The following is a 27,499-nucleotide window of genomic DNA, read 5'->3' as shown; positions in this document are numbered from 1 at the left end:
TCTGTGGGAAAAGGGATGAATTAATTGATAAATCATGTTGAGGCAACTGCCTCACCATCAGGGAAAAGTAAAGTTATTCCTACCTTATTCCTTATAGGAAAATATATGCTAGATTTTAATCGACAAACTACTGAAGTAGAAGAAACATCATAGATTAAGTGTTCAAGAGGAGATGTTCTTTCCAAGGATGACATCAAGGTCAGAAATTGTAAAGTGAATGTTAGATGTGAGTTCATACAAATTATAAAGTTTTGTAGAAGAACTTCAAATAACCCATATATAAAAATCAAAACAGAGATCAAAGCTAATGAATTTTGGATACTAAGGTTAATGTAATTTCATTTTACTCACAGGCTGATGAGGCCTGAAGTAAGGGCTCCATTATCTTATTCTATAATAATATATTAGATCATATCTGGGTGGTGAACAGACAATTGATAAGTTTTTGCTTTATATTTTCCTGTACTTTTAAATTTCACTCTTGAAATGGTTACACACTTCTTTTACAATCAGGAAAAAGAATATATCTATTAAAATTGCTTGCTGGTCCCATACATGAGCATTTCTTAGAAATTCTTAATCACAAATATTAGATTCAATATATCTAAGGATCTTATAAAAAGAAATATGAGTTTATTTATTTATTTATTTATTTTTGAAATCTGAGTTTAACTTGACCAGGACCTCAAGATATCCAGAGGTTTCCCAATCACTGGGTTGTAGCAGCTAATATTTCAACACCTCCTTTACCACCTTATAGAATTTGCTTGTCATTCATATAAAAAGTAATGATATTTCATTTTGTGGAGTTACTATATAGCCCTAACTATTGCAACTAACAAGTATATTAATCAAATATACAAGTATCAACATGATTGCCTTGCATTCTATTTATCTGCTTTGACAAGAGATCAGTGAATGTCTAAATAATTCATATTTCATGGCATGAGAATAAGCATCCAAAGACTTTGATAATGAGAATATCTTAATAAAAATGAAATCAAATTCTAATGTTTTTCCATTTAAATTTGCGCTGAGATTATTATTTTTTTCCCTAAGAGCACATCTGAGATTTTGAAAAATGGTAAAATAAATAGTAATTACTGACCTATTTTCTACTTCAAGAAACTACCAATCATCACTGCAGCATATCTCCACATGGTCCAAACTTTCCAGAGTCCATGAAAATATATTTAGAGTAAAAGAGACACCGAGGAGCACAACTGACGTCTCTCTAGACAAATTATTTCATTTGAAGAAAACAGTCTCCTGGAGAAAGTATGATTATGGAGACAGTCCTGGGGTTCAACTGGGCTCGCCTACTTAGAGCTTCTATGTTCTTGGCCAAACTACTTGATCTCACCAGTTTGTTTTCTCACGTAACCCAGGGGGAGTAGTATCTACTTTGGTGTTGTTATTGAGGGGATGCATTTAAAGTGTCACACACACATTAGGCACTCAAAAAATAATTATGACTATTATTTTTTTAAAAATATTTATTGAATTTGTTACAATATTGCTTCTGTTTCATGTTTTGTTTTGTTTTGGCCTTGAGGCATGTGGGATCCTAGCTCCCTGACCAGGAATCAAACCTGCACCCCTGCCTTAGAAGGTGTAGTCTTAATGACTGTACTACCAGGGAAGTCCCAGTGATGACTATTCTTGAGTAGTCATCACTGATGATGGACAAAGGGATGACATGGCTGCTGCTCTGCCAGCAGCATGCTGGCTGGGTCTCCACCAAGAGCCCAGGGGGAACGATATCCTCAATGAATGTACTACCATCCAAGGGTGAGGCTGCCTAGCTCCAAAGTGAATGATCACAGGGAAGATGACTCATGCTGTTTAAGGTCAGTCCACAGTTAACTGATTTAAAGTAGAAGCTGTTCCTTTCTGGTGCCTGCAGTGATCATATCTCTCAGTCAGGCACCACCTTCCTTATAGTAAAATAACTATTATTTTGGGGAGGATGGACTGGGAGCAAAGAGAGGCGGTCATGAAGGAGGCTCCACCTTTGTTGCAGCGAGGCTAGTGACTGTCCTCACCCAATCTCACCAGGGCAGAGAAACTCAGGACCTCCCAGAGCTGGCATCTCTCTCCAGTGTAACACCTGATAAACCACACTGGAGATCTCTGAGTTTTCTTTTTGGTTGTTCAAGGCTCACTAGTAAGCCTTTCCTAGTAAGAGAAAATTATAGTGCATTGGTCTCCATTTATTAAATTTCCATCATTTCGAATCCTTCTCCCCCAGATATGGGACGGTAACCTTGGTGAAAGTGCCATGGGTTTCCTCAAATAGTCAATCTCATCAACTGTGTGTGAGAATTTTACCATAATAACCATAGAGAACTATCTTATTCCCCATCTCCAAGTCTTTGAAGGAATCTCACTGCTTTCCTATGCAATACTAATTTTGTACTGTTAATTTTATTGATTGGATGAATGGGGGGGTTGGATAACAGACAGATGAAATATGAAATAAACTCTGTAACACTGGACTGGATCAGCAATGAATGAATCCTTGGTATCTTATTTGACACCCAGAAAGATGAGAAGTGAGACAAAAGAAACTTGATCTTCTGACATATGTTTATCGCCTGACTTTTGATTCAATGAATGCAGATGCAAAGAACCTCACTGAGCTGAAAGAGGAGAGAGTCTGTCTAGTCAAAAACATCCTCTCATTCTTTCAGGATTCTTATTCAAAAGTTCACCTTTTAAGCAAGAATTCACTGAGGTTTAGTACATTTCGGTCTCTTATCAGGAGTGAGTTGACTGTACTTTGAGCCAGAGACCCAGCTCTGTCCAGATTGACCTTGAACAATTCACTTGGTTCTGTGAAGTAAGCTTAAGCCACACCTCTCTGTAAAAAGAAGATGCTAACTTCGGCCCCCACTCCTCCCTGAGGAACGTGGTCAGGAAAGAACAGTGGCATACAGCACAGATGCAAAGCTTCCTACAAGGAAAGGTCCATAAATGGATTTACATGATAAGCAGTAAGAGAGAAAAAGGCAATTTTCACTATCGTGTTGCTTTCTTTCCTTTTAAACACTTTTCTCTAGTTCAAGTTAACGATGAACTGATAAATATGGGAAGCAGATTTAGGTCATGTTGCTATTTAAAATCATGTTGCTGATGATTTCATTCTGAGGATTCATTTAGCACAAACTTGTCATCTAGAAAAGAATGGGAAATGCAACTGAAAAGGTTCCTTTTGCTAAAAAAAAAAAAAAAATCCAAATAATCCACATCTAGCATCACCCTGAGAGTCAGCCCCACCTTTCCAACTAGCCCTCTGAGTGATCCAATTTCTCTACATGCAATGTTACGGAAACTTGGGGTAAGCAGGAGAAGCCTTTTCTCAAAAAGCTAGGGGCAGTGAAAAGCCAGCAGCACCGCCCCGCTGGCCACTGGTCACACTATTCTCTGAGCCTGCAAGAAAGCAACATTCTGCAGCTGGTGGGGTCCCTGTGACGGTGATAGAGCTTTCTCTTGGGCTACCATCAATTATAATGCTTAAGTGCATTATGTTTTAAAGAAGAACACATATAAATAAGTATCTCTCTCTTCCCCATGGTGCAATGAAAACCAACCAAGTCAAACCATTTCAATACTATCTTTTGACAGTGCTCTAACAGGACACTTTGAAAACTATTAAAGTAGAAATAAAACACACACATAATCTGGCACGCAGAGAATTGCTCTTTTATCAGACCACACTGCTCTGATCTCCCTCTCCTCCATATCAAGAAAGAAAAGATTGATATTTTGAATCTAATAAAGAGCGCTATGTTAAATGTATCTTTGAGAACCTCTGCATGCATGCACACACACACACAGCACCTATGGATTACAGATATAGCCCCGGAACTCTGCCTCACCCACCATGTGGAAATTCTCCTCCAATTTCTATATATAACTACCACAGTTCAGAGGCACACCCCACCCCCTAAACCCATCCACAGGCACCCTATCATCTCATCAGGCTTGCAGAAACTGGAACGCTGTATAACAATGCCCTGAATTTGAGAAATTCACAAGAAAAGCCCAGGGATGGTTTCCTGACTGAATGAAAAAGGGCTGGTGCAGCCCTCGCAGCGCCTTCACCCAGGGCAGGCTCTGCCCGGCTCCCTGGCGTGTGATCTGCATGTCTAATAATGGACAGGTTCGAGGGATCAGCTGCTTACCTTGGAATGCTGCAGCAGAAGTATCTGCTCGTCCAGCTCTTGGCGCTTGCCTTCTATCTCCGTCTGCCTCTTTCTTTTTTCCTTGAAAATAAAAGAGAGAGAGAGGCTGTAAGAGTGGGTGGGTGTTGGCTCCGGGAATCTGACGGCAGGAAGCAGCAGCGGCCGTACACATCTGCAGAGACCCTTCCAGAGATGCTGGGCACACACTGTTGTCACCTGCCCCTCCGGGTCTGGGTGTGTTGTAAGCAGCAGCCTTCTCCTAACATGTCTGCTGTGGGCTCGGTGAGTGGGAGAATTCTCCTCACTCAGCCAAGCTGCAACAATTTAATCCAGAAGAAAGCAGCTTCTACACACACACACACACACACACACACACACACACACACACACACACGAGTCATGTTCTGTGCTGTGTTAATTTACAGACAAAGAATAAAAATGTCTCAACTGTGAAGACAGAGGTTGTTCTCAACTGCAAAGATGATAGAATAAAACTGGGAAATTCTGGGCTTAGATTCCTGTTATTGAAACCCTACATATGAATAATACCATGCAATTTCAAATTTTGTAGGACAAATCACCCAGCTGGACCGACCAAACAATGCAAATTAGATGGGTGGTTTTTGTTTAAGCTCCTCTTGGAGGGAGCATTTCATGGGGGCAAAGGCTCACTCAGGTTTTGGTCAATGTGAAGTCTGGACTTGGGCTACCTGGGTCCAATTCCCAGCTTTTCTATTTGTTACCCATGTGACCTTGGACAAGTTCTTCTACCTCCCTGGGTCTAAGTCTTCTCTGGAATAAAGAGAAGATAAGAACTGTACCTAAACCATATAGCTGGGGCACTGATAATGAGATGATACACGTGAAGGACACAGAACGATGGCCGGGCATAGTAAATGCTCAATAAATATTCTTTGCCATTACATTTACTGTCACATATTTACTTCTAGACAATGCCTAGAGATGGCTTTTAAAAGCAAGTATTTCCCTTGTATTCCGAGCATAACTGTTTCACTGGAGTGGACACTTTGTGAGATAATAAACATCACATAAAGGTGATTAATTTCTATTCTTATAGAAAGGCCTGCTCTTATGATGGCTTACATGGTCAAGGTTTTGTTTCCGAAGTGCATCAGGGTGTGATGTACTGACATATTTCCTGCACTAGATAATTTCCTTGTATTCACATAAGCAGGGGGAAACTTGTTAGACAAGATATCATGGTGTTTTACACAACAGCCAAAATCCTGGAGACGACAATAATGTAAAAGCCTGGTTGTCCTGCTCTGTGTGAAGGGAAGCTTTTATTTCATGCAATTGCTATGTTTCAAGTCATGGACATAATCTCCTATGAGACCCGAGAACATTCTAGGAATGTATTGTTTACCAAAGAACTCCAATCCATGGTGCATCATCGATGCTGCTTAATCCCAGAGGACGTCCAAGAATACACAATCCATGGAGGTAGACGGGAAAAGAAAGGACCAGGGGTAACAAACCACCTGTCCAGCATCTCAAAGGTACTACACGATCAAGCAAAGACCTCTAGAACCACTATCTCTATATTCTAGGATTTCTCAAGACTAAGTTTACTGGACTTTATCTTTCATTCCCATGGGCTATCAAGGTATACTTGCATACATGCACGCTCAGTCACTCAGTTGTGGCCAACTCTTGGCAACCCCATGGACTGTAGCCCGCCAGGCTCCTCTGTCCATGGGATTATCATGGGAAGACTCTTGGAGTGCGCTGCCATCAGAAGTTGCAATCAGTGAGCCCACGATCATGAGTCCTAGAGCCCATGCTCCACAACAAGAGAAGCCACTGCAATGAGAAGCCCACACACCACAACTAGAGAGTAGCCCCCATGGCTGTAACTGCAGAGAAGCCTGTGCAGCAATGAAGACCCAGCACGTCCACAAATATAACAATAATAACAAAGCATCAATAATCCCACACATGCTCACTGAGTGCTGTGTATGCTACAGACTGAATGTCTGCATTCACCCCCAAAATTCATATGTTGAAACTTAACCCCCAAGGTGATGATGGTATTAGGAGGTGGGACCTTTAGTAGGTGATTAGGTCATAAAGGTAGAGCTTGTGATTGGGCTCAGTGCTCTTATAAAAAGAACCCAGAGAGCTCTTTCATTCCTTCCACTATGCAAGGATACACCGAGAAGATGGCTTCCTGTGAATCAGGGAGCAGACCCCTACTAGAGACCAAACCAGTGGATGCCTTGATCTTAGACTTCTAAGACTTCTTAGGGCTGTGAGTAAAAAAATTCTGTTGTTTATAAGCCACCCATTCTATGCTATTTCATTAGAGGAAACTGAATGGACAAAGGCCTTCCCTGGTGGCTTAGATGGTAAAGAATCTGCCTGCAATGCAGAAGACCCAATCCCGGGGTTGGAAAGAGCCCCTGGAGCAGGGAATGGTTACCCACTCCAGTATTCTTGCCTGGAGAATTCCATGGACAGAGGAGCCTGTGGTGTTCTAATTACAGACCTGGTCATTTGCAAATCTTCCCGAGGCTTTTCCCCCTCTGAGTCTTTGTTCATGTAAAGTTCTCACTGCAAGTTGCCATCCATCATATTGATGAACTATGTTTTGAACAGAAGAAATATCACCAGATGGTACAGGCAGTGAACCTTAATATAAGTAGACTCACTAGTGGTCACTGTGAACAGATATGATCATGAAAGATGTATGCCTTTAAGTTAGTTCTTTAATGAATAAACCAAGGTAGGAATTAGGTAGGTGCAGTGAATCAGCAGTACACGCCAGGGAATGTGTGAGAGGGGTGAAGCAGTGCATATTCCAGGGACTACGGAAATAGAAGGGAAATAAAACTGAGATACAGGGCTTGCCTTTAGTAGAGACCTCTGAGACCTTGGACGCCAGGCCAAGACGTTTGGATTTTATTATATGAACAATGTGACATCGTTGTGGGTTCTAATCCAGAGAGTAACACGGTGAATTGGCATTTTAGGAACACCATGTTGCACTAGTGCCAAGGATGGATTAATAGGGGTTAGAACACATTTCCTGTAAATGGCCACATAGTAAACATTTTAGATTTTGCGGAATATACAGTCTCTGTTGTAGCTACTCAATACAGCCACTGCAGTGCAAAAAATAGCTGTAGACAACCTATAAATAAATGCACGTGTCTGTTCTAATGAGCCTTCATTGACAAACACAGATGGTGGACCAGACTTAGCCCATGGTCGCAGTTTCCTGACCTCTGGATGAGAAGATCATTAAATGTCTTAGGAAGATATCTTACATTGTTAGTGGGAATGTACACTGGTGCAGCCACTATGGAAAAGACTCTGGAAGTTCCTCAAAAAACTAAAAATAGTTACCTAATGACCCAGTAATCCCACCCCTGGGCATATATCCAGAAAAAACTATAATTTAAAAAGATACATGCATGCCAGTGTTCATAGCAGCACTGTTTACAATAGTTCAGGTATGGAAACAATCTAAATGTCTACTGACAGATGAATGGATAAAGAAGATGTGGGGTGTGTGTGTGTGTGTGTATGACTGATGTGACTTAGCAGCAGCAGCATATATATACATATATATATACACACACACACACATATACAACGGAATACTTATTTAGTTGCTAAATTGTGTCCAACTCTTTGCAACCCATGGACTGTAGCCCACCAGGCTCCTCTGTCCATGAGATTTCCCTTCTCCAGGGAATCTTCCCAACCCAAGGACTGAACCTGCGTCTTCTGCTGGCAGGTGGATTCTTTACCACTGAGCTACCTGGGAAGCCCCACAATGGAATACTACTCAGCCAGAAAAAGGAATAAAACATGGGTGAGCCTAGAGATTATCATACTAAGCGAAATAAGTCAGAAAGAGAAAGAAAACTACCATATGATGTCACTTATATGTGAGATGTTAAATATGACAAATGAATTCATTCACAAAACAGAAAACAGAGTCCAGACATTGAAAACAGACTTGTGGTCGCCTAGGGGAGTGGGGAGGGGAAGGGATGGATTGCCAAGGTAGGGGAGATTGGGATTAGCAGATGCAGGCTATTACATATAGAATGGATAAACAAGGTTCTACTGTTTAGCACAGGGAACTATATTCAACATCCTGAGATAAATCATATAGACAAGAAGATTAAAAAGTATATATATAACCAAATAATTTTTCTATACACAAGAAATTAATACAACATTGAAAATAAACTATATTTCAGCTAAAAAATGCAATTAGAAAACATTTTAGGAGGATGCTACATTCACCCTGGGGTACAGTGAAGATGGATAAACCAACAAGCCCATCCTAGCTCAGAGCTGTTTAAATCAGGTTGAAAAGTAAAGGACCAACACAGAGAATTGCTGAGGCTCAGGACTAATAGGATCTCGAGGGTGAGGCAATGTGGTGTCTTGGCTTTGAGCCACACAGACAGTTTTGAAGTAGGAACGGGTAACAGAGGGAAAGTGTTCTTTCCCATTTATTCCATATTCATATCTTCCCTTTGGAAATTCCATACTGGGCTGAAGCTAGAAACCAAAGAGTTGTTAACATCTAAACTGGGCATCAGCCTCTTCTCCTCTGTGTTCTGTCTGATGAAGACTCTGGGCTTAGTCCCATCACAAGAACACTTTTGCAACCATGACTATTGTGGGGAGTCTTTGATGACCCCTTCCCAGAGTGATGGAGTTAGGTCTTGAAGTCACTCCCAACTGTACAAGAGGTAAGATGTGTACACAATCAGATATGAGTCACAGCAGAGCAAGCTCAAGGGGGTCACTGCTGACTTCCTATTGCACGTTTGCTTGGGCCAGGCCATATACTGCACCTGGCTAGCCCACTGCTTCCCAGACTTCTCCTTCCCTTAATCAAGACAAAACCACTAGCTCTTGGGCCCTCTTCTCACTTCTTCTCAAATGTCTAAATGTAGACATTTGGTCTACATGATTTCCTTCACTCTCAACAGCTACACAACCTATATAATATCAGTATAGATAACTGTCAGATCTATATTTTCAGCCTAGATTTCTCCTCTGAGCTCCAAGTTTCCATATCCAACTGCCAACTGTTCATATCCAGCCCCTCAAACCAAACCCCTGAGTCATCCTGTTGGCCATCCCTCCTCCCCTGCTCTCACATCTGTTCCTTCTGTATTCTTCATCTCAGAAAGTGACATCATCCCAATTGGAAATCTGATTTTTTCTAGACACTCACCAAGCCCTGATGCTTCTGCTTATCATTTTCCACGCCTTCTACTTCCCCACTATAACATTTATTACAATCTTAATCCTTCCTTGTTTACTTCCCAACCCCCACACGCAGACTACTCTAATGTCAATATCTTCAGCACTCTACAGTGCTGAATTGTTTATACCCTCTGGCAATCTGGATTACCGCAGTGATTTCCTCACTTGTCTTCTTGTCCCTGAGTCTTGGCTCTGAGCAAGGCACCCTTTGCTTTGCTGCTCGGTAATATTTTAAAATGGAAATCTGACTGCTTCCATCCCTGGCAGAAAATCCCGGGATGTCTCCCACTGCCTACAGTGCAAATAGTTAAATTGCTTCCCGTGGCCAAGAGGCCCCTCCTCATCTCAGTTTCATCACAAACCATGCCTGCCCCCAACCCAATCATATGCTCCAACCTCAACACATGATCTTAAGTTTCCTGATTTGCCAGGTGGGTTCAAACCTTCCTGATTTTGCTCTTACTGCTTCCTCTAACAATAATGGATTTCACTCACTCCTTCATCTGACAAAAACCTTTTCTCCATGACAACCAGGTTAGATATCCATGAAGCTAGAGTGACCAGCTGACCAGTCTTCCTTTATTTGGAGAACCCACCTACCCTCACTGTAAATGGCATTGATGGAAACGCCAGACACGGTCAGGCACATAAAGCCTGACTCATCCCTGCCACGAGGACTTGTGTGTGACACAGGTTAGGACAATCGAACTACCTTATCCTGCTCCAGTAGGGACTGGTCCAAGGAGAAGCTAAATGACTGAAGCAGAACCTAGAAGAGACATTTCTAGGGATAGACACATGAATTTCCCTTTACACTAAGGTCAAGCCAGGATGATGTCTGAGCGGCAGTTTTCCTAAGCCACATCCATCCCAAGAAATATATCCACTCTGGAGAAGGATTAATCTGTAGAGAGAGGGGCAGAGCTAGAAGACAGAGAAAGGTGGATCCGAGTGAGACTGAATCCCAGGTCTAGTTGCACATGAAGCCGGAACCATCCGTGGGCTTCCTAAATTACATACACTCATAAATCTCCCTTCTGATTACGCTAGTTTGAGTGGTGTTTCTGTCACTTGCGACTCAGTAAGTTCTGAAAAGTACAGAAGCCTCTTCTGCTTCATCCAAAAAGAATTCATCACCTCTTCCTTTTTTCTTCCTTTCATGGGTTATAGATCTTTCTACTTTAGTACCCTGAGCATTTTAGGACTTTCTGTACTTAACGGTTTATACATCTCTTCCTACCAGACTAGTCTCCTAGAGGACAAGGATCTTGGCCCACGCATCTCCAAAGTTTAGAGTGAGACATATAACAGACACTCAGTAAGGATCTGTGAATGAGACACTGTTCTCCCATCATGTTTCTCTTTGTCCAGAGCCCTTAGTCAAAAACATCATACACCTGCACTCATGATTTCAATAACAGTAAAACTGAAGCACTGAAAACACATGAGCCAGAAGTCCATAAAACCGGAAGTGTCTTTCTGTTAGCCCACATGGAATAGATCCTTATTGCTCTGCATAGAAGAAAAGTTTTAAAAAGCTCATTCTGAGAAAAAATGATGGAAAGCTCATTCTGGGGAGAAAGGCTGAGGGAAATAGAAATTCCAGGGGAAGCATAATGAGCTGACAGTAGCGAACTATTCAGGGGGAATGTGCCTCAAGAGACTTTTGGAATGAAGTGATCTCAATCCGTTAGGAGGATTTCCAGATCTTTCCACGATCTGGGAGGCCTAGCAAACCACTTTCATCATCTTTCTGTAAATTATGTATTTTCCTGCCAAGTGTTTTCTGGAAGTATTGCAATATGATGAAACCACAAACTCTTGGTGTAGTAGGCACCCCCGCAGAGAACACAGGACAGTGTGTTGAAAGGTGGTTAATAGGTATGAAGGCAAGACCAGCATTACAAGGAGTTAGAAAGCCTGTGTCCACCCTGGTGCAGCTTCAGGAAGACTCCCTTTTCTCGCCTACTGCTTGCGCTGCAACCCAGGCTTTGAGGAATGCAAGAGGGTAGCTGGGGGAGGGGTCCCTACTGAGTCTCTGAGAAACTGAGGGAGGGAAGAAGCTGAGCAGGAAGGGAGATAGCGCTTCCTTTCCTCTGCTGGGGGCCATTCTGGCTTGGGCTGATACCTCAGGCCCCAGGGCAGAGCAGGGGGCAGGAACCGGAAGTCCTTCTCAAGGTACTATTGCCACTAAGATATCCCAGAACTTTGAAGAGAGGGAAAACAGAAAATACGTTATGGATGGACTGAGAATTTATCACACTAAAGCGAAGTAAGTCAGAAAGAGAAAGACAAATACCATATGATATCACGGATATGTGGAATCTAAAATGTGACAAAATGAACTTATTTATGAAACAGGAACAGAATCAGGGACAGAGGGAACAGACCTGTGGTTGCCAGGCGGGAAGAGGAATGAGGAAGGGATAGATTGGGAACTTGGGGTTGGCAGAGGCAAACTAGAATATATGGAATGGATAAATGACCAGTCCTACTGTACTGCACAGGGAACTATATTCAGTATTCTAATACACCGTAATGGAAAAGAATATGAAAAAATATATATGTATTACTGAGTCACTTTGCTGTACAGCAGAAATTAACATTGTAAACCAACTGTACTTCAATAAAATTTTTAAAAAGAAAATAAGTTAAAATTGAAATGTTGCAACCTCTTCTCCTTATACTGCTAGAGAAAGCAAATTTTGTGTTGACCCCTCCCACTGTGAGCTTAAGGCAACTATGTTCCCCCCTCCATCACACAGGCCTGTAAGTGACTGTGGGGTAGCTGGTTCCTAGGCTTTGGTGATGCAACATCCAAGGAGAAAGTAGAGTGCCAAAAAAATGCACGAGCCAGACTGTATGAAGTAGTTTGCACTTGAATAGGGAAGAGGGAATATACTAGATACAGTGGGGGGAATTGAAGACGGAAAAAAGGAGAGAAGGGATGACAGAAAAAGAACCGAAAGGAGTGGGGACAGTTTTAAAATTCAAGAAGTTAAAAATAAGGAAGCTGAGATATTAAGGCCAAAACACCAGGGAGAGAGAATCTTCAGATATATTGTTGTGGCTTACGAAATGAATCACCTTTAACATTCTCCAAAAGATGCCCGTAAGGATACAGGACTTTTGTCTACTAGACTGTGTTTTTTTGAACATGCTCCATGCTGAAACTAAATTACCAGAGTGTCAGGCTTTACACAGGTTATGCTAAGAAACAAGGTGACATTTTTAAAAAATTGAAGTACAGGTGATTAAAAAAGTCATGCTATAATATTTTCAAAGTATACAGCACACTGATTCAGTTAGATAATACATGAGAGACAGTGAAGTCACTCAGTCGTGTCCGACTCTTTGTGACCCCAAGGACTGTAGCCTACCACGCTCCTCCATCCATGGGATATTCCAGGCAAGAGTACTGGAGTGGGTTGCCATTTCCTTCTCCAGGGGATCTTCCTGACCCAGGGATAGAACCCAGGTCTCCTGCATTGCAGACAGACACTTTACCATCTGAGCTACCAGGGAAGCCCCATATATATAAAATATTCATTTTCAGATTTTTTTCTTTTATACGTTATTATAAAATGTTGTGCTATATAGTAGGTCCTTGTTGGTTATCTATTTTATATATAGGAACGCATTTATGTTCATCTCAAACTCCTATTTATCCCCTTTCTCCTTTGGTAATCATAAGTTTGTTTTCTGTTAGTGTACTTCTATTTTACAAATAAACTCATTTGTATCCTTTCTTTTTTTTAGATTCCACATGTGTGTGGGTGTATATGTTAGTTGCTCAGTTGTGTTCAACTCTTTGAGACCCCATGGACAGTGATGTAGAGGAGCCTGCCAAGCTCCTCTGTCCATGAGATTCTCCAACCAAGGATGCTGGAGTGGGTAGCCATTCCCTTCTCCAGGGGATCTTCCCAAACCAGGGATCAAACCCGAGTCTCCCACATTGCAGGCAGATTCTTTACCATCTGAACCACCATATAGGTGGTATTATATGATATTTGTCTTTCTCTCTGTGGCTTATTTCGCTTAGTATGATAATCTCTAGGTCAATCCGTGTTGCTGCAAATGACATTATTCATCATTTCATTATTCTTTATGGCTGATACGTATATATGCACACATATATAAAATATATATTAGACTATTACTATGCTATAAAAAAGAGTATAAGGTGACATTCTGAGAATTAAGCTACAGAATGTCATCTCACTCATGGATGGGTTATAATTCCTTGTTTAATTCTGCTGCAGAATCATTCTACTGCATAACCATTCTACTGCATAACATATGTCTCAGGAAGAAAGGAAGGTGGTTAGTCTGAAAACTGAGAACCTGAGGTATAAAACAAAGAGGTACCCACTCAGCCTAGTACAGCTGCCTATCCAGCTAACTTAAATGATGAATTCGCTCAGCAAGACACATCTCCACTAGAAATCAGTAATCTGATCTCAATGCCAATAGATATTAAGACCCTCTCTCCTGGCTCTGACTTTAAGGTCACCCATTAGGATTTTGATTACATTCAGGCTTTGAAAGTAGTTACCTACATGGAGAGATAACACCTGTTAAGCTCCCTGTAATGTCCATCCACTATAAAGTAAATAAACTGGCACTTGGGTTCATAGTTGAGTATACTGAAAACTAACATGGTATGTAAGATCAGAAAACTAAGTAACAGAATCTAGAGTCAGTTTAAAAGACTTGGTCAAAAGGCCAAGTAATTCTGATTTCCTGTAATACACTGTCCTGCTTCGTCATGCACTCATCCAGCCTTCAACATCACCATATGGAGTAGTGAATACAGCTCTACTCATTCCTCATTGCTTAGTTTTGATTAGCATTTCCACTTACATAACTTCTTTATTCACCTGATTACTTGGCCTTGAGCTTACCATCTACTGGTAAGAAAGGGAAGTGCTTGTTTAGTATTGTTTTTAACAGATATTATAAAGTCAATAGAAAGAAAGAATTTTAAATAGGAGAAGACATTGATTAATTCAAATTTCATGACTTAAAAAAAATTATTATTTATTTTTGGCTGTGGTGGGTCTTTGTTGCTTCATTGCCAACCCGTTGCTGCAGTAGCTTGCCGCACGCAGGCTCAGTAGTTGTGCTACATGCCCTCAGCTGCCCCGAGGCATGTGGAATCTCCCTGGACTAGGGATCGCATTGCAAGGTGGATTCTTAACCACTGGACCACCAGAGGAGTCCTCACCACTGGTTTTTGAAAGAATAAAATAACATTTAAAATTGTAAGAAACATCTTACAGAATTTGGATGCAAAAATTGTTACTACTTATACCAAGTAATTGATATTACTAGCCTGTTAGTGGAGAAGGCAATGGTACCCCACTCCAGTACTCTTGCCTGGAAAACCCCATGGACGGAGGAGCCTGGTAGGCTGCAGTCCATGGAGTCGCTAAGAGTCCGGCACGACTGAGCGACTTCACTTTCACTTTTCATGTTCATGCATTGGAGAAGGAAATGGCAACCCACTCCAGTGTTCTTGCCTGGAGAATCCCAGGGACGGGGAGCCTGATAGGCTGCCGTCTATGGGTTTGCACAGAGTGAGACACGACTGAAGCGACTTAGCAGCAGCAGCAGCAGCAGCAGCCGCAGCCTTTTAGTGCCAAGTCAAATGCATAACACAGGAGAGTTTCAGTTTGAAGTAGTAGATACTTGACTAGCCATATGAATTATATCCTAAGCCTATTTTTAGGGTCTGCCCACAGCATTACTCTTTAAATAACTGTTTAAACATATAGCTACATTTTTGCTTTAATGGTCATAATATGATAACCTACAAAAAATGATATTAAGTGATATAAGTTAGAGAATATCATATGATATCACTCATATGTGGAATCTAAAACAAACTATACAAGTGAGCTTATTTACAAAACAGAAATAGACTTACAGACATAGAAAACAAACTTATAGTTACCAAAGAGGATATGGGGGGGGGTGATAAATTAGGAGTTTGGGATTAACATACACACACTGCTAAATACACACGAAGTAAACAACAAAGACTTGCTGTATAGCACAAGGAACTATACTCAATATGTTATAATCACTTATAATTGAAAAGAAAAGAATTTGAAGTATATATGTGTGTATATATATATGTATGTGTATAATTGAACCACTTTGCTGTACACTTGAAACTAACACAACATTATAATTTAACTATACACACAAAAAAATAGTTCTTTGTGCTATGAGTGCTTCCCTTTAGCATCCTTCTCTCGTGACCAAGAAGGAAAGTAGTCTGACAATAGCTCTCATGAGAAACAAACCTGCATCTTGATACGGTCATGATAAGCCCACTGTGGTGAAAACACTGAGCACTTTCTGTACAAAGAGACTAGAAGACAGCTCTGAGCAAGTCCGAAAAGCCAGAAATAACATAATTAGATTCACACGCAGAAGACAGTCTTCCTATCACCACCCTCAACCAACTGTGTTATTCCCACCATGAAGCCACATGAGTACTGAACTTGGAGTCAGAATGGCTGGCTTCAGGTAGAAAACCTGCCACTCACCCCCTGGGTGACTTAGACAAGCCCCTTACTGTTTCCAGATCTTAGATTCCATGTGTCATATGAGCAAGTTGGACCAGCTTTGCTCTATGGTTCCTCCCATTCTAGGATTCTATGATGCTAAGGAGACCAACTTCATGTGCTCGACAACCTATGAAATGCAAGAGGACATTTGCAAATGACGTGCCTGACAAGGGGCTAATACCCAAAATATATGAACAATTCATACAAATGAATATCAAAAAGACAAACAATCCAATCCAAAAATGGGCAGAAGACCTAAACAGACACTTCTCTAAAGAAGCTATACAGGCGGCCAACAGGCACTACTTACTATGAGCCAGGCATCCTTCTGAGGAAGGTTTCCCTTCAGTTTTTCATTTGACCCTCAGAGCACTTTGAGGTAGGTACCTTTAATATCCCTGATTTTGTGCAAGAGAATAGTCAAGGCTTGGCAAGGGTAAGTAAACTTACTCAAGATCGTGAGCCAAGAAGTCGCCACGCAGAGGTTGAAACTGAGACAGTCTGATTCAGGGCACTTTATCCTGAGCACAGATGTGTGTTGGTGGCTAAGATTTGTTTAGCTCCACACAGGACACATGAAACACATTCTCTCACCATCTTCATGCTTGTGTGCCAAAACCTTCCAGAATAAATGAGATGTTGAAAATGCAAAACACTCTGCTGTCAAATGCTTCCTCTCCTAAGACAGGAAGCCCCTTACAAAATCTGGGGGCATCTCCCAATTCTAAACAAATAGGTCCAGGCTGGACTGGAACCTTCAGAAACGTCTGGTGAACCAATATAGTCTTCTACTTTAATCCCTGTGGGAGACATTTCTGGGGGACTAAATGATAAGGCGAGAAAATGCAGATTTCTCTCCCATTTTCATTGCAGAGGGACTATTTGCAATGAGGCGGCAGCTGGGAAAGTGCTCAATTCACCACATTGGGATCATGAAAACTCTCTAAATCTGGGCTTCTCGATATCAGAATATATCTCCCTAACAGTAGACAACAGGAAGAGAAAGCAGCAGAGATGTCTATTAAGTTGACGGCCCAATTCTAGGATGGTACCGCGAGGCCTGGAGGAAAGATCCCTCCGCAGGAAGCAGGCGGGGCTACTGTCCGGACCTCGCTATAAGCAACTTTCCCATTGGCTCCTTGCAGGTTTCTGAGCAGCCGCCCACAAAGACAGCAGAGGGGCTGGGGCAAAACGGAATACTGCTATGGCGGTTGCGAATGGAAAACGAAGTAGGATGCACAAAAACAGACAACATGATGTGCAGCATTCTGGTAACAACAAAGGACTGCAAACTCCAAAAGATTCGCATAATTTTAGAGAGGTACACACCTTTTATGACTTTGCCCAATTGTGTTTTTGGTTTCTTTAGATACCGACCTCAGGAGAATATCTGTATCTCCCAGATAAATATAGCATTTAAAAATATAATATAAATCAAACTAATGTGTTTGTAGGAAAATTTAGACAATACACAAAGAAATAAAATGAACAGCTGAATTTCCCTTCACTCCATCTCCATCAATTTCTTTCCTTTAGACTTTCTGTGTACTCTACTTGGGGAAAAAATAACGAATCTATCAACCTATTACCCATATGGAGCTTGTATTCTTTACATAAAAGCAACCATACCATAGGTGTCCTATTTTCAGCTTACTTTTTCTATGCCATTTTCCCCATTGGGCCCCCCCCCCTTTGTAACTGCCACATGGGAATTCACAAATGTCCCTTAACTTATTTTACCAGTCTTTTGTTGACAGATTTAGGTGGTTCCTGGTGTTTTATTTGCTGTTATAAACTGGGCTGCAATGAATCTTCTTCTACAAATATGTATCTTTTGACAATATCTATAGGGTACATTTCCATCAGCACAACTGCTGTGTCAAAGGATTTGAGCATTTAAAACTTTAATAGGTCCAAACTACCCTCTTCAAAACACTTTCTCTGTGTTTTAAATTACATAAATCTGATTTGAAAACAGGACTCAAACAACTAGTAAGAGTTTTGATGATTTTTCCCTGCTTATGAGTCATATCTTTAGTGACCCAGGGGCATTTTAAATGAAAGAAAATATCTATCACCTTATTAATAACTGTAAGCTGTTCTTAAAACACACTTGGGTATTCTGTCCTTATCATAGACTACTGCTCTATGTTTTCAGGTTTAAAAAACGATTTGTTCACCTCATAAACAAGTCTATTATGACTCCATCAGTTTTCTAGAAGGAACCAAATTTGTCCTTCTTTTCCTTGCACTGTTAATATTAGAGTAATCACATAGCCAAGTTGTGCCCACTTATCAATAATGAAAGAGGGACTATTCCTTCTGCTGTTGTTGCTATTCTCCATGATTTAAAATACAAAATTTTCCATCTACCAAAATAATCTCTAGATGGACTAAAGCAATGTGAAAACTGGAAACATGAGAAAATAGAATGACTATCTGATTTTAGGGTAGAAAAGGCCTTTAAGAACAAAGCACAGGAATAAATCTGGTGGTCCAGTGGTTAAGACTTTGCCTTCCGATGTGGGGGGGGGGCACAGGTTTGATCCCTGGTCAAGGAACTAAGATCCCACATGCCACGCAGTGCTGAACAACAAATGGCATTAGAAAACTTGAATATCTCCATGCAAAAAAAAAAAAAAAAAAAAAACCAGCAACAACAACAACCGATAATATTGCACCATATACAAAGACTGACTTAGAATGGATCACAGACCTAAAATATAAAAACATAAAATATAAAAACATTCTTTAATAAAGAATAAAAAAGAAACCACAAAGAACAAAACTGATACACTTCATTACATAAAACTTAAAGCTTTGCTTTTTATGGTACCAACCACAGATAGCAACTTAAGGGCAGGTGCCACTCTGGAAAAAAATATCTGCAACATGTATATGTCAAAAGACTAACACCTGTAGCAAATATAGTGTCCTTATACATCAATATGATTTATAAAGAAAGATATAAACAGTTCAATATAGGAAAAAGGATAAAATATAGGGGAAATCTTCAACATTATTAATAAAGAAATACAAATTAAGGATTGAGGTGTCACTTTCCACCTATGAAATGCATTCTCTCCACCCCACCAAAGTATATTTTAAAGTATCATGTGTTCTGTGTTGGGGAGGGTGTGAAACAAAAGACCCTCTCTGTAATCTGTCAGAATTATAATGAATAGTTATAAAAGTATAACTCTGTTGGAATTACAAATTGTTTTCCCAGAAGGCTATTTCAAAAGTTTTGATCCACTTTATCAGAAAAAGTTTACTAGAGAAAATTCTCTTCAATATGTTTAAAGATTTTTGTAAAGAACATTCAATACAGAGCTATATGCAACAGCAAAAAAAAAAAAATCAAAACAGCAAATAATTGGTTAAATAAGATGACATCTTACAAACATCTTACAATGACTCCCTTTTGAAATAAAATCAAAGCAAGCCCATCCATGGTCCATTGCCTGCCTTTCTCATGCCCCTCACCTTGTCCCTCTCTCCTCCTCACTTCCCACTCTAGCCACACTGGCCTTACCCGGAGATCTGCCATGAAAGAGGCATGGAGGGCAGGCAGGCAGGCAGGGTGGGATCCCCCAAAGTCTGGCTCACAATCAAGGGGAACTTTGCCCTCGCTTTGCCATTATCCCCCATGCACCTATCTCCCTGGGGAATGCTCCAGAGTTCTGGCTGCAATCTAGGGCAAGATGCAAGATCTCTGGCTATTAATACCACCTAAGTGGTGCCCTGACCCCATTATTCACATCTGACTTCCAGTCTCATCCAGTTCTTAACACGCATGAGCAGCTGGGTGCCACCACACTTTACCTTAATTCTTCCCCCCGTGCAAAACCCTAGATGACCATTAAGATACCCGAGAGGAACATTAAAAAGTACCAAGCCCAGGCCCCACCTCCAGAGACTTTGATTTTATCATTCTGGGCATTGGAGGAAGCTGTAAATGCTCCCAGGAAGTTTTAACATCAGCAGAGGTGGAAAATCATTGCTGGGCATGTGGTAATCTCGTGGTCCAGGCTGATAAGCAGTTCCTATGGCTTAAGCTGGTTTGAGCTCTTTCTTCATCAGTTTGAAATAAGCTATTTGGTTAAATTTTAGAAGACAGCACTGGGTCAGTCATTTTTCTATTTTAGCAATTATGTCCTTGCTTCCTTTGCTCTTCAGAGTCTGGGTTTCAACCACAGGTTAATGAGGTTTTGACATAGGCCTTGGAGACCTTGTTCTGATCATGTGGCTTGCAAGAGTCGACACTGCTTTATTATTGTAGGATTTATCATCCTTATCAGCTGGTATCTCCTGTCTCTCCCCCTCCCCTGATGCCTCGCCTCAGGATTAGTTTAGCTGACAATTTCTACCCTACGTCATGATTAACCAGGTTAGAAGGGACGAGGTGGAAGGCTGGATACCAAGTCACAGAAAATGCCTCAGATGAAGATCAAATGGAATCTGGCTTTGATTTCAGGTAAACACATTGTGTGCTTTAAAATGCTACACTAAATTTCAAAATTCAGAAAGACAACAGTTAAGAAAAAGATTATCCCTGAGAACAGGTTTGTTCTATGCAGGCTCCGCTTATAACAACTGCAAGGGCTAAGAAAGAACAATAAATATGGCCTGAGTAGGTCTTCAACTAACTTTGAATTATCAGTGACAGATCCCACATGTGCCTCCAAAGGCTCACAGGGCCCCTCTTTGGTCCTTTGGTGACTGATGGCAGCTGGAGGCAGGCAGAGGGATCAGCTCTAGTGAGGGCCTGGGAGGCCCATGGGTCTCTCTGAACTGACTCAGCCTCCCTGGGGTACCCGACACATAGTGAACAAGTGGACCGTCCTAGCCTTCTCCGCTGTTCCCACACTTTGCAGGGTCTTAACAGCATTTGTTTCAGGCAAGTTCCTAATCAGGGTAAAGAATGAAGAACGCAGGCTGATAATGGTCTAATTTAATGGGGGGTGGGGTGGGGAACAGTGCAAGAATGGGACATCACAAACCTGGCAAATGGCACCCCTATTATTACATAGTCCTACTTCTCATTTGCTTTTTTGACATGTGAAAGCCAACCAACTTGGAAAAGATAAATGCTATCCAAGAAACAAGATTATATTAAGTGATGCCAAATAGTCATTTCTTGATCTGTTTTAATGGGGAAGGTGTCTATGTGCAATCCCCAGCTGGTGCCTTATGTGTGGGCTCACGTTGAGATGCCTGCCTCCCTAAAGAGTTATTAACAAGTGCCAGCTGGGAGTCCTGAGGCTCTGGCCCCTGCCTTTGACCCCTGGAAGATTCCCACCTTCAAGCAGAGAACTAAAGGTACCAATATGGCATTAGTACCAAGAGGGCGAAAGTTCAATAGGGCACTGCATTTGTTAGGGAAGAAAGGGCTTTGTGAAAACTCTGAGGTCTCTCTCCCACCCTCCTCTTCCCCATCTCCCTTCCACTCCTTCTCTCTTTATAAGGAGTCCATGTTCTAGCCTACATCCCTCTATCCTCTAGTTTGGGAGTTGCCTAACTTGCTCTGTAAAGAGCCACAGACTAAATACTTTGGCTTCACCGTCTCTGTCACTGCCTGAGAAACCTGCAGGACCCTGCAGAGGGCCTTCCCGAGAATACACCCCACCGTGTCCCCCACCTCCCATTGGTAGAAAAGCTTTAGGTTTCTAGTCCATCCTTGTGTTCAAAGAAGAAAAAATTAATCAGAGAAGTAAAAAAAAAAAAAATACAGAAACCAAAGAAAACAGTCAAGGAAGACAAAATAATAATGGTTTAGCCATAAACAAAGTTAAGGACCTTTAATTCCTCCTCAAGGGCTATAGATAATACCCTGAGCCATGTCCTTGGGTGGTTTTGCAGATACTAAAACCTCACCAGGTGGAAGAAGTTAAGGGCATGCTGACACCAGCACGTGGATCCAAACTGGTTGGAACCAGAAGGTTAATGATTGAAGAGTCCTGAAACTCTTCACCCTGTTCCCTCCGCACCAACTAGTCAGAAGGAGGCGTTCCCTGAAAGTCATCAGGGAGTCTAGGGTTTTGGAGCATGAGCTGCCCATTCTTGCGTGGCCCTGAGATAAATGCTACACTTTTCTTCACCACAACCCAGTACCAGTAGATTAGCTTTAATATTCATCGGATGAGTAGACCCCATGTATGGCTTGGTAACACTCAGCTCTGTCCTTGTAGCAGAAAGCAGCTATACACAATACAGGAACAAATGGGAATGGCTGTTCTCCATCTAGCCAATGGCTGTAGTTTGCAGACCCCTGGGCTCCAAGTATCAGCACTCAATCTTGCCAGGCTTCTCTGGTGGCTCAGTGGTAAAATATATGCCTGCCAATGCAGGAGACACAGGGTCGATACCGGGGTGTGGAAGATCTCACATATTACAGAGCAACTAAGTCCATGTGCCATACCTATTAGGCCAGTGCTCTAGAGCCTGCACGCCACAAGCAGAGAGTAGCCCCTACTTGCTGCAGCTAGCAAAAAGCCCACACAGCAACGAAGACCCAGCACAGCCTAAATAGATACATAAATAAAGATTTATATACATAAGAACAGTCATTCCTGAGTTCTGCCATTGAGCTCTAGGAGGCTGAAGTCTAATCAACAAGCTGTGTGTGCATTTGAGGAGGTGGTGGTGCTAGGTAGACTTAGCTTACGTAGGTAAGCCACAGGGAAAGGAAACATGAGAAATACAAGGTCTCACGAGTCTTGAATTGGTGCACGCCTTATACCTAGAGGAAAGGAGACGATCAGGAAGGACTTAGGGGGAGGATTCCCACTGAGTAATACGTGCACCTGGAACTGTCAGGTGTTTATCAAGTCTTGCAACACGGAAGAAGGCTGCATGGTCCCTACTTTGCAGAGGAAGAAGCTGAGGCTCAGATGAGTGAAAGCCCAGAGCACAGAGGGAGGAAATGATGGTGCAGGTATTTGCACCCAGCTCTGTCTCTGAGCCTTCGCTGTGTTTTCCCCAAACCCAAGACTTTGGTGATAAGGGTAGTTGGGTGTGGAGCCTTCTCCATTCTAACACTGGCATCCTCCCTTACAAAGGTTGGTGCAGGCCAGCAGACTCAGGCAAGAAAGAACCACCGTGGTCAGAGACTTCTCGTATGATGCTGGATGCTCACCAAGGAGGCAGCCCCACCTAGGAACCTTTTTCCTTTGATCTCTGCAGCAGCCAGGAGGGACACCAACCTGCTGCTCACTTCCCTTCCTCTAGAGGCAGGTCCCTATTATCGTAGGTACTCGCCTGGATGCCATGAGCTTCTCTCCCAGCCTAGACCTCTCCTTTCTTTCACTGATGTCCTTTCTTCACTCCAGAATCCAATCCAGGATCCACATCGCACCTGGTGCCTTTCTATTTGATGATTGAGGATGGCATTCCCCTTCAGTCCTTACACGATGGGCTTTGAAAAAGGAGGAAATGGCTCTAGGGCCAATGAGATGCTGGATTTCTCACTTTCCTTTTCTGTTTCCTTTCCTTGAGTAAAATTACTGCTCTGGGTCTCAGTTTGCTGGTGTGTAAAACAGAGCTAGTAAAAGAACTGATTTCATGGGGTTGTCATGAAAATTAAGTAATTCTGGAAAGCTGCTTAGCTGAAGGCTGGGCATACTATGCAGCCAGTATGTTAGCTACTGAGATCCGCCCTTAACAGTGAGTGACAGGAGTGACTGAATCCTGTGTTCAGATTCACCCACACATGAATGGTCAGGAGTCAGTTGGAGGAGCAGATCCCACACCTGAAAAATGTAGTTTCTGTGTACAACCCACAAAAGCACGGGTGTGGTTGTTGGGATCCAGAACTACAGCTTTGAATCTTTGTGGCTTCTTGACTGTGTCTGGTGGGTGGAAGCCAGGGCTGTGACAGCTGTGCAGTGGTGACAGAAGAAAGCCACTCACAGGCAGCCAGCTGGTCTCATCCTGGCTCCTACAAATGTTTGGAGCTGCATGTGAATAGCTGGAGTAGGGACAGGGCCTAGGGTAGCATAAGCTTTAGATGCACCTCGTTCCAAAAACCAAACCAACAGCTCCTCTTTCATCAGCAAGGTTCACTTAAGTACTATGAACTCCATTCCAGGGAGGAAGAGGATGAAAATCAACATTGATGGCCCTCATGTGATATGTGCCAGAAGTGAAAGTTGCTCAGTCGCGTCCGACTCTTGGCGACCCCATGGACTATACAGTCCATAGCATTCTCCAGGCCAGAATACCAGAGTGAGTAGCCTTTCCCTTCTCCAGGGGATCTTCCCAACCTGCTCTGTACATATATTATACATCAGAGTGGTCTTCAAATTTTTTTTACACACCTTTTTCTATAAAATACTTTGAGTATGTACCACCTGAATACGTACAAATAATAGATTAACACAATCTACATGCAAACCAGTCAATCCTAAAGAAAATTAACCCTGAATATACATTGGAAGCACTGATGCTGAAACTCCAATACTTTGACCACCTGATGCAAAGAACTGACTCATCAGAAAAGACCCTGATGCTGGGAAAGATTGAGGACAGGAGGAAAAGGGGGTCGACAGAGGGTATGGTTGGAAGGCATCACTGACTCAATGAACATGAGTTTGAGCAAACTCCAGAAGATGGTGAAGGACAGGGAAGCCTGGTGTGCTGCAGTCCATGGGATTGCAAAGAGTCAGACATGACTTAATGACTGAATACAATGGAAAATAATATATACCACTGAACTAACATGTACAGTCAGGCATAAATGAGTGTTTAAGATGGATAATTTGTAGATGAAATAAGAAACATGTTAAATCAGTTCCTGGGACTGTCCATATGAGTGCAGGTAAGTGTTGAGTTCCATTCCATTTGGAAGTGAAGACTTCCAAAAGTCTTCCATTCTGCTGGGGATCCTCAGCTAGACTGGGAGGTCTGTATCAGCACCTGCCATGCTGAATTCATCTTTGTAAACTCCAGGCCCATCATGGTGTCTACCACACAGCAGGCGCTCAAAAAGCTTATTTTAAAAGGTGAGTCAGTTTGCCTTTAGTAGAGCATGCTGGCTGGGCAACAAGCCTGCATGAAGACCAGAGGGCATCTGCCCCGAGGACAGCAGGTTTTGAGGGCTGGAAGGAACCCAAAGGCCTAGAGGAGAATATCCCCAAAAGTCATCTACTCATGTCCAAGATCACAATGCATATCTCCAGGCCACACATGCCTCTCTAGGGAGGGGGCTCAGGAATAGCAATTTTGAACAAGCTCTTATCATGTGAGAAACACATCAGAACTGTGTCAGGTAACCTGTGACTGAGGAGTGGTTTCGCTGGGATCAAGGACGTGTGGGGCTTGTGAAAGCTTTGTCACTAGTGCTGTGGGAGTTTCTGGATCAGAAATCTGTATTTGTGACAGTCTTCTTCTGTCTGGGTCCTTCCATGAAGGCATGGAAATTAAATGAGAAATTCAATTTCTAGGCATAATTTTCTTAACTTTAACATGCCTTTCAAACATGGAAATTGGCTTTGGATTATTATTAGGCAGGAAAGAGGGACTCGTGTAAGCCCTGAGACTAAGTAAGAAAGTTCCAGAGAGCTACTAACCTTCAGTTGAGCACCTTGTGTGAGTCCAACCATGTGCCGTGTGCTGACATGGATTTAATCCTCATAACACAACATCCTTAGGAAGTGAGCATGGTTACCATTATCCCTATTTCACAGGTAGTGAAACTGAGGCTTATAAACACTACATAACTTGGCCACCTTTATACTCCAGTAGGTGAATGAACCAGGATTCAAACTTAGGCAGTGAGACTTGCAAATCTCAAGCCTGGACCATCTCCAGCACCTTCCATGCAGCCCAAACAGCCCAAATGCCAGATCCCATGAGAAGATCAGAGTCTTGCTTCTGCATGCACCAAATCTTTACACTTGTCCAGCACTGCCAATTAGGGAGGCTTCCCTGTGTCTTATGCCAGTGAACGGAGGTGGGGCACTGCAGTTAGAATGACGTAGAAAGAAATCTGTCAGATTTTCCCCCAAAGCAAATATTTACACCCTGGATGGTTGCTTGGCTTCCAGTCTGTGGCTTTCAAATTTGTAAGGCTCTACTGCTTAAAAATAATTAGCTCTTTAAATTTAACTGACGGCTCCAGTCACCCTAAACGAGGTTGTTTTAGATTATTTTCTCTACCAAGACAAAAGATAACTAATTTGGCAATTTAAAAGTTAGTGTTCTGTACTGCCTAAGACAGTTGGCTCATCAGAGAAATGGACTGACGACACTGAGCACTAAAAAGCTCAGTGTTTTCCAGTAATTACCTAGAAATGCTGGGCATATCAATTATAAACAACTAAAAGGGCTTGCATAATTTTAGGCATCTTTATTCTGTTCCTCTAACTGCATCTGTCACTAATTTTGTGCTAAGTCCGGAAAGCAGCCCATTATCTCAAGGCCTGCAGAAAACTCCCAGAAGATCGAAAGCATGTCAGCCTCCTTCAGGGAACTGGCTTTTCTGGGAACGTTTTTATTGTGATTTTTTTTAAAGTTGCCCAGCTTCATTTGATAGGTATCCACATAGCTGGACAGACAGTAGCATAAGGGTGTCAAGTGAGGATTTACTTAACTTGTCAAAAGTTACCCCAAATCATCAGGCCAGGAGCCACCGGGGAGGGGAGGCTTAAAGATGAAGGAGGTGTACTCTCTGGACCCTGGGGGAAGAGTTCTTACCTGTGAACACCCTAATACAGGGCAAGGTTCAGTCTCAGAGAGGCACCCATGGCTGTGGGCTGGAGATGCGGCAAGGAAGGAAATTTTACATGGGCAAAAATACACGCCCTGTATGTGAGTGTATATGTTGACATATATGTGAACACTCCTGTACATGACTTGTGTGTGAACACTCCTGTACATGTCCGTGTTGTTGAGGGAGAGTAAAGTCACCCATGGGAAAGAAATGACTTCATTGGAACCCCTACTCTGAACACCTCCTAATTCCATCAGCAGGTTTTCTCTCCAAGGTTCTGGGAACCCAAAGACTCACAATCCACTCCTTTTCCTGACGTATAACCCCTAAACCTGATGTTCCACCCAAATCTGGGGTGGTGCCCAGGAGTCTCCATCAGCCTTCACTTTGTGGCAGTTTTAAGAGCTGCAACGAGAGGAAGTAAAGACTTTGGGTTGAGACAGACCTGGGTTCCAGTCCAGACTTTGTCAATACTGACTCTGTGACCCTCAGGGGTTCCTGAACTTCTGTCACAACTTTGGCCCGATGGAGCGAGCTGTCCCTTCCACTAAGGACTGTCATGTAATTAATTAAACACAGCACACAATGTCCTGCTACTGCTGCTGCCAAGTCACTTCAGTCGTGTCCGACCCTGTGCGACCCCATAGATGGAAACCCACCAGGCTCCCCTGTCCCTGGGATTCTCCAGGCAAGAACACTGGAGTGGGTTGCCATTTCCTTCTCCAATGCATGAAAGTGAAAAGTGAAAGGGAAGTCGCTCAGTT

General features: G+C 42.3%; 1 protein-coding gene across 4 annotated transcripts in view; it reads right to left on the bottom strand.

The window, feature by feature from the left end:
- AKAP2 (A-kinase anchoring protein 2) overlaps positions 1-27,499 on the bottom strand; it is a 370,807-nt gene that overhangs the window by 282,201 nt on the left and 61,107 nt on the right. For all 4 annotated transcript variants that reach the window (XM_018052575.1, XM_018052579.1, XM_018052577.1 and 1 more), the window contains exon 2: positions 4,188-4,268. In XM_018052575.1, coding sequence (XP_017908064.1) covers positions 4,188-4,268 — 81 coding nt within the window. The remainder of the gene's footprint in view (positions 1-4,187; positions 4,269-27,499) is intronic.

This window comes from Capra hircus, chromosome 8, assembly GCF_001704415.2.
Source record: "Capra hircus breed San Clemente chromosome 8, ASM170441v1, whole genome shotgun sequence".
Classification (NCBI taxonomy): domain Eukaryota; kingdom Metazoa; phylum Chordata; class Mammalia; order Artiodactyla; family Bovidae; genus Capra; species Capra hircus.
The sequence above is the reverse complement of the archived record's forward strand: the minus strand, read 5'-3'. Positions and strand labels throughout refer to the sequence as shown.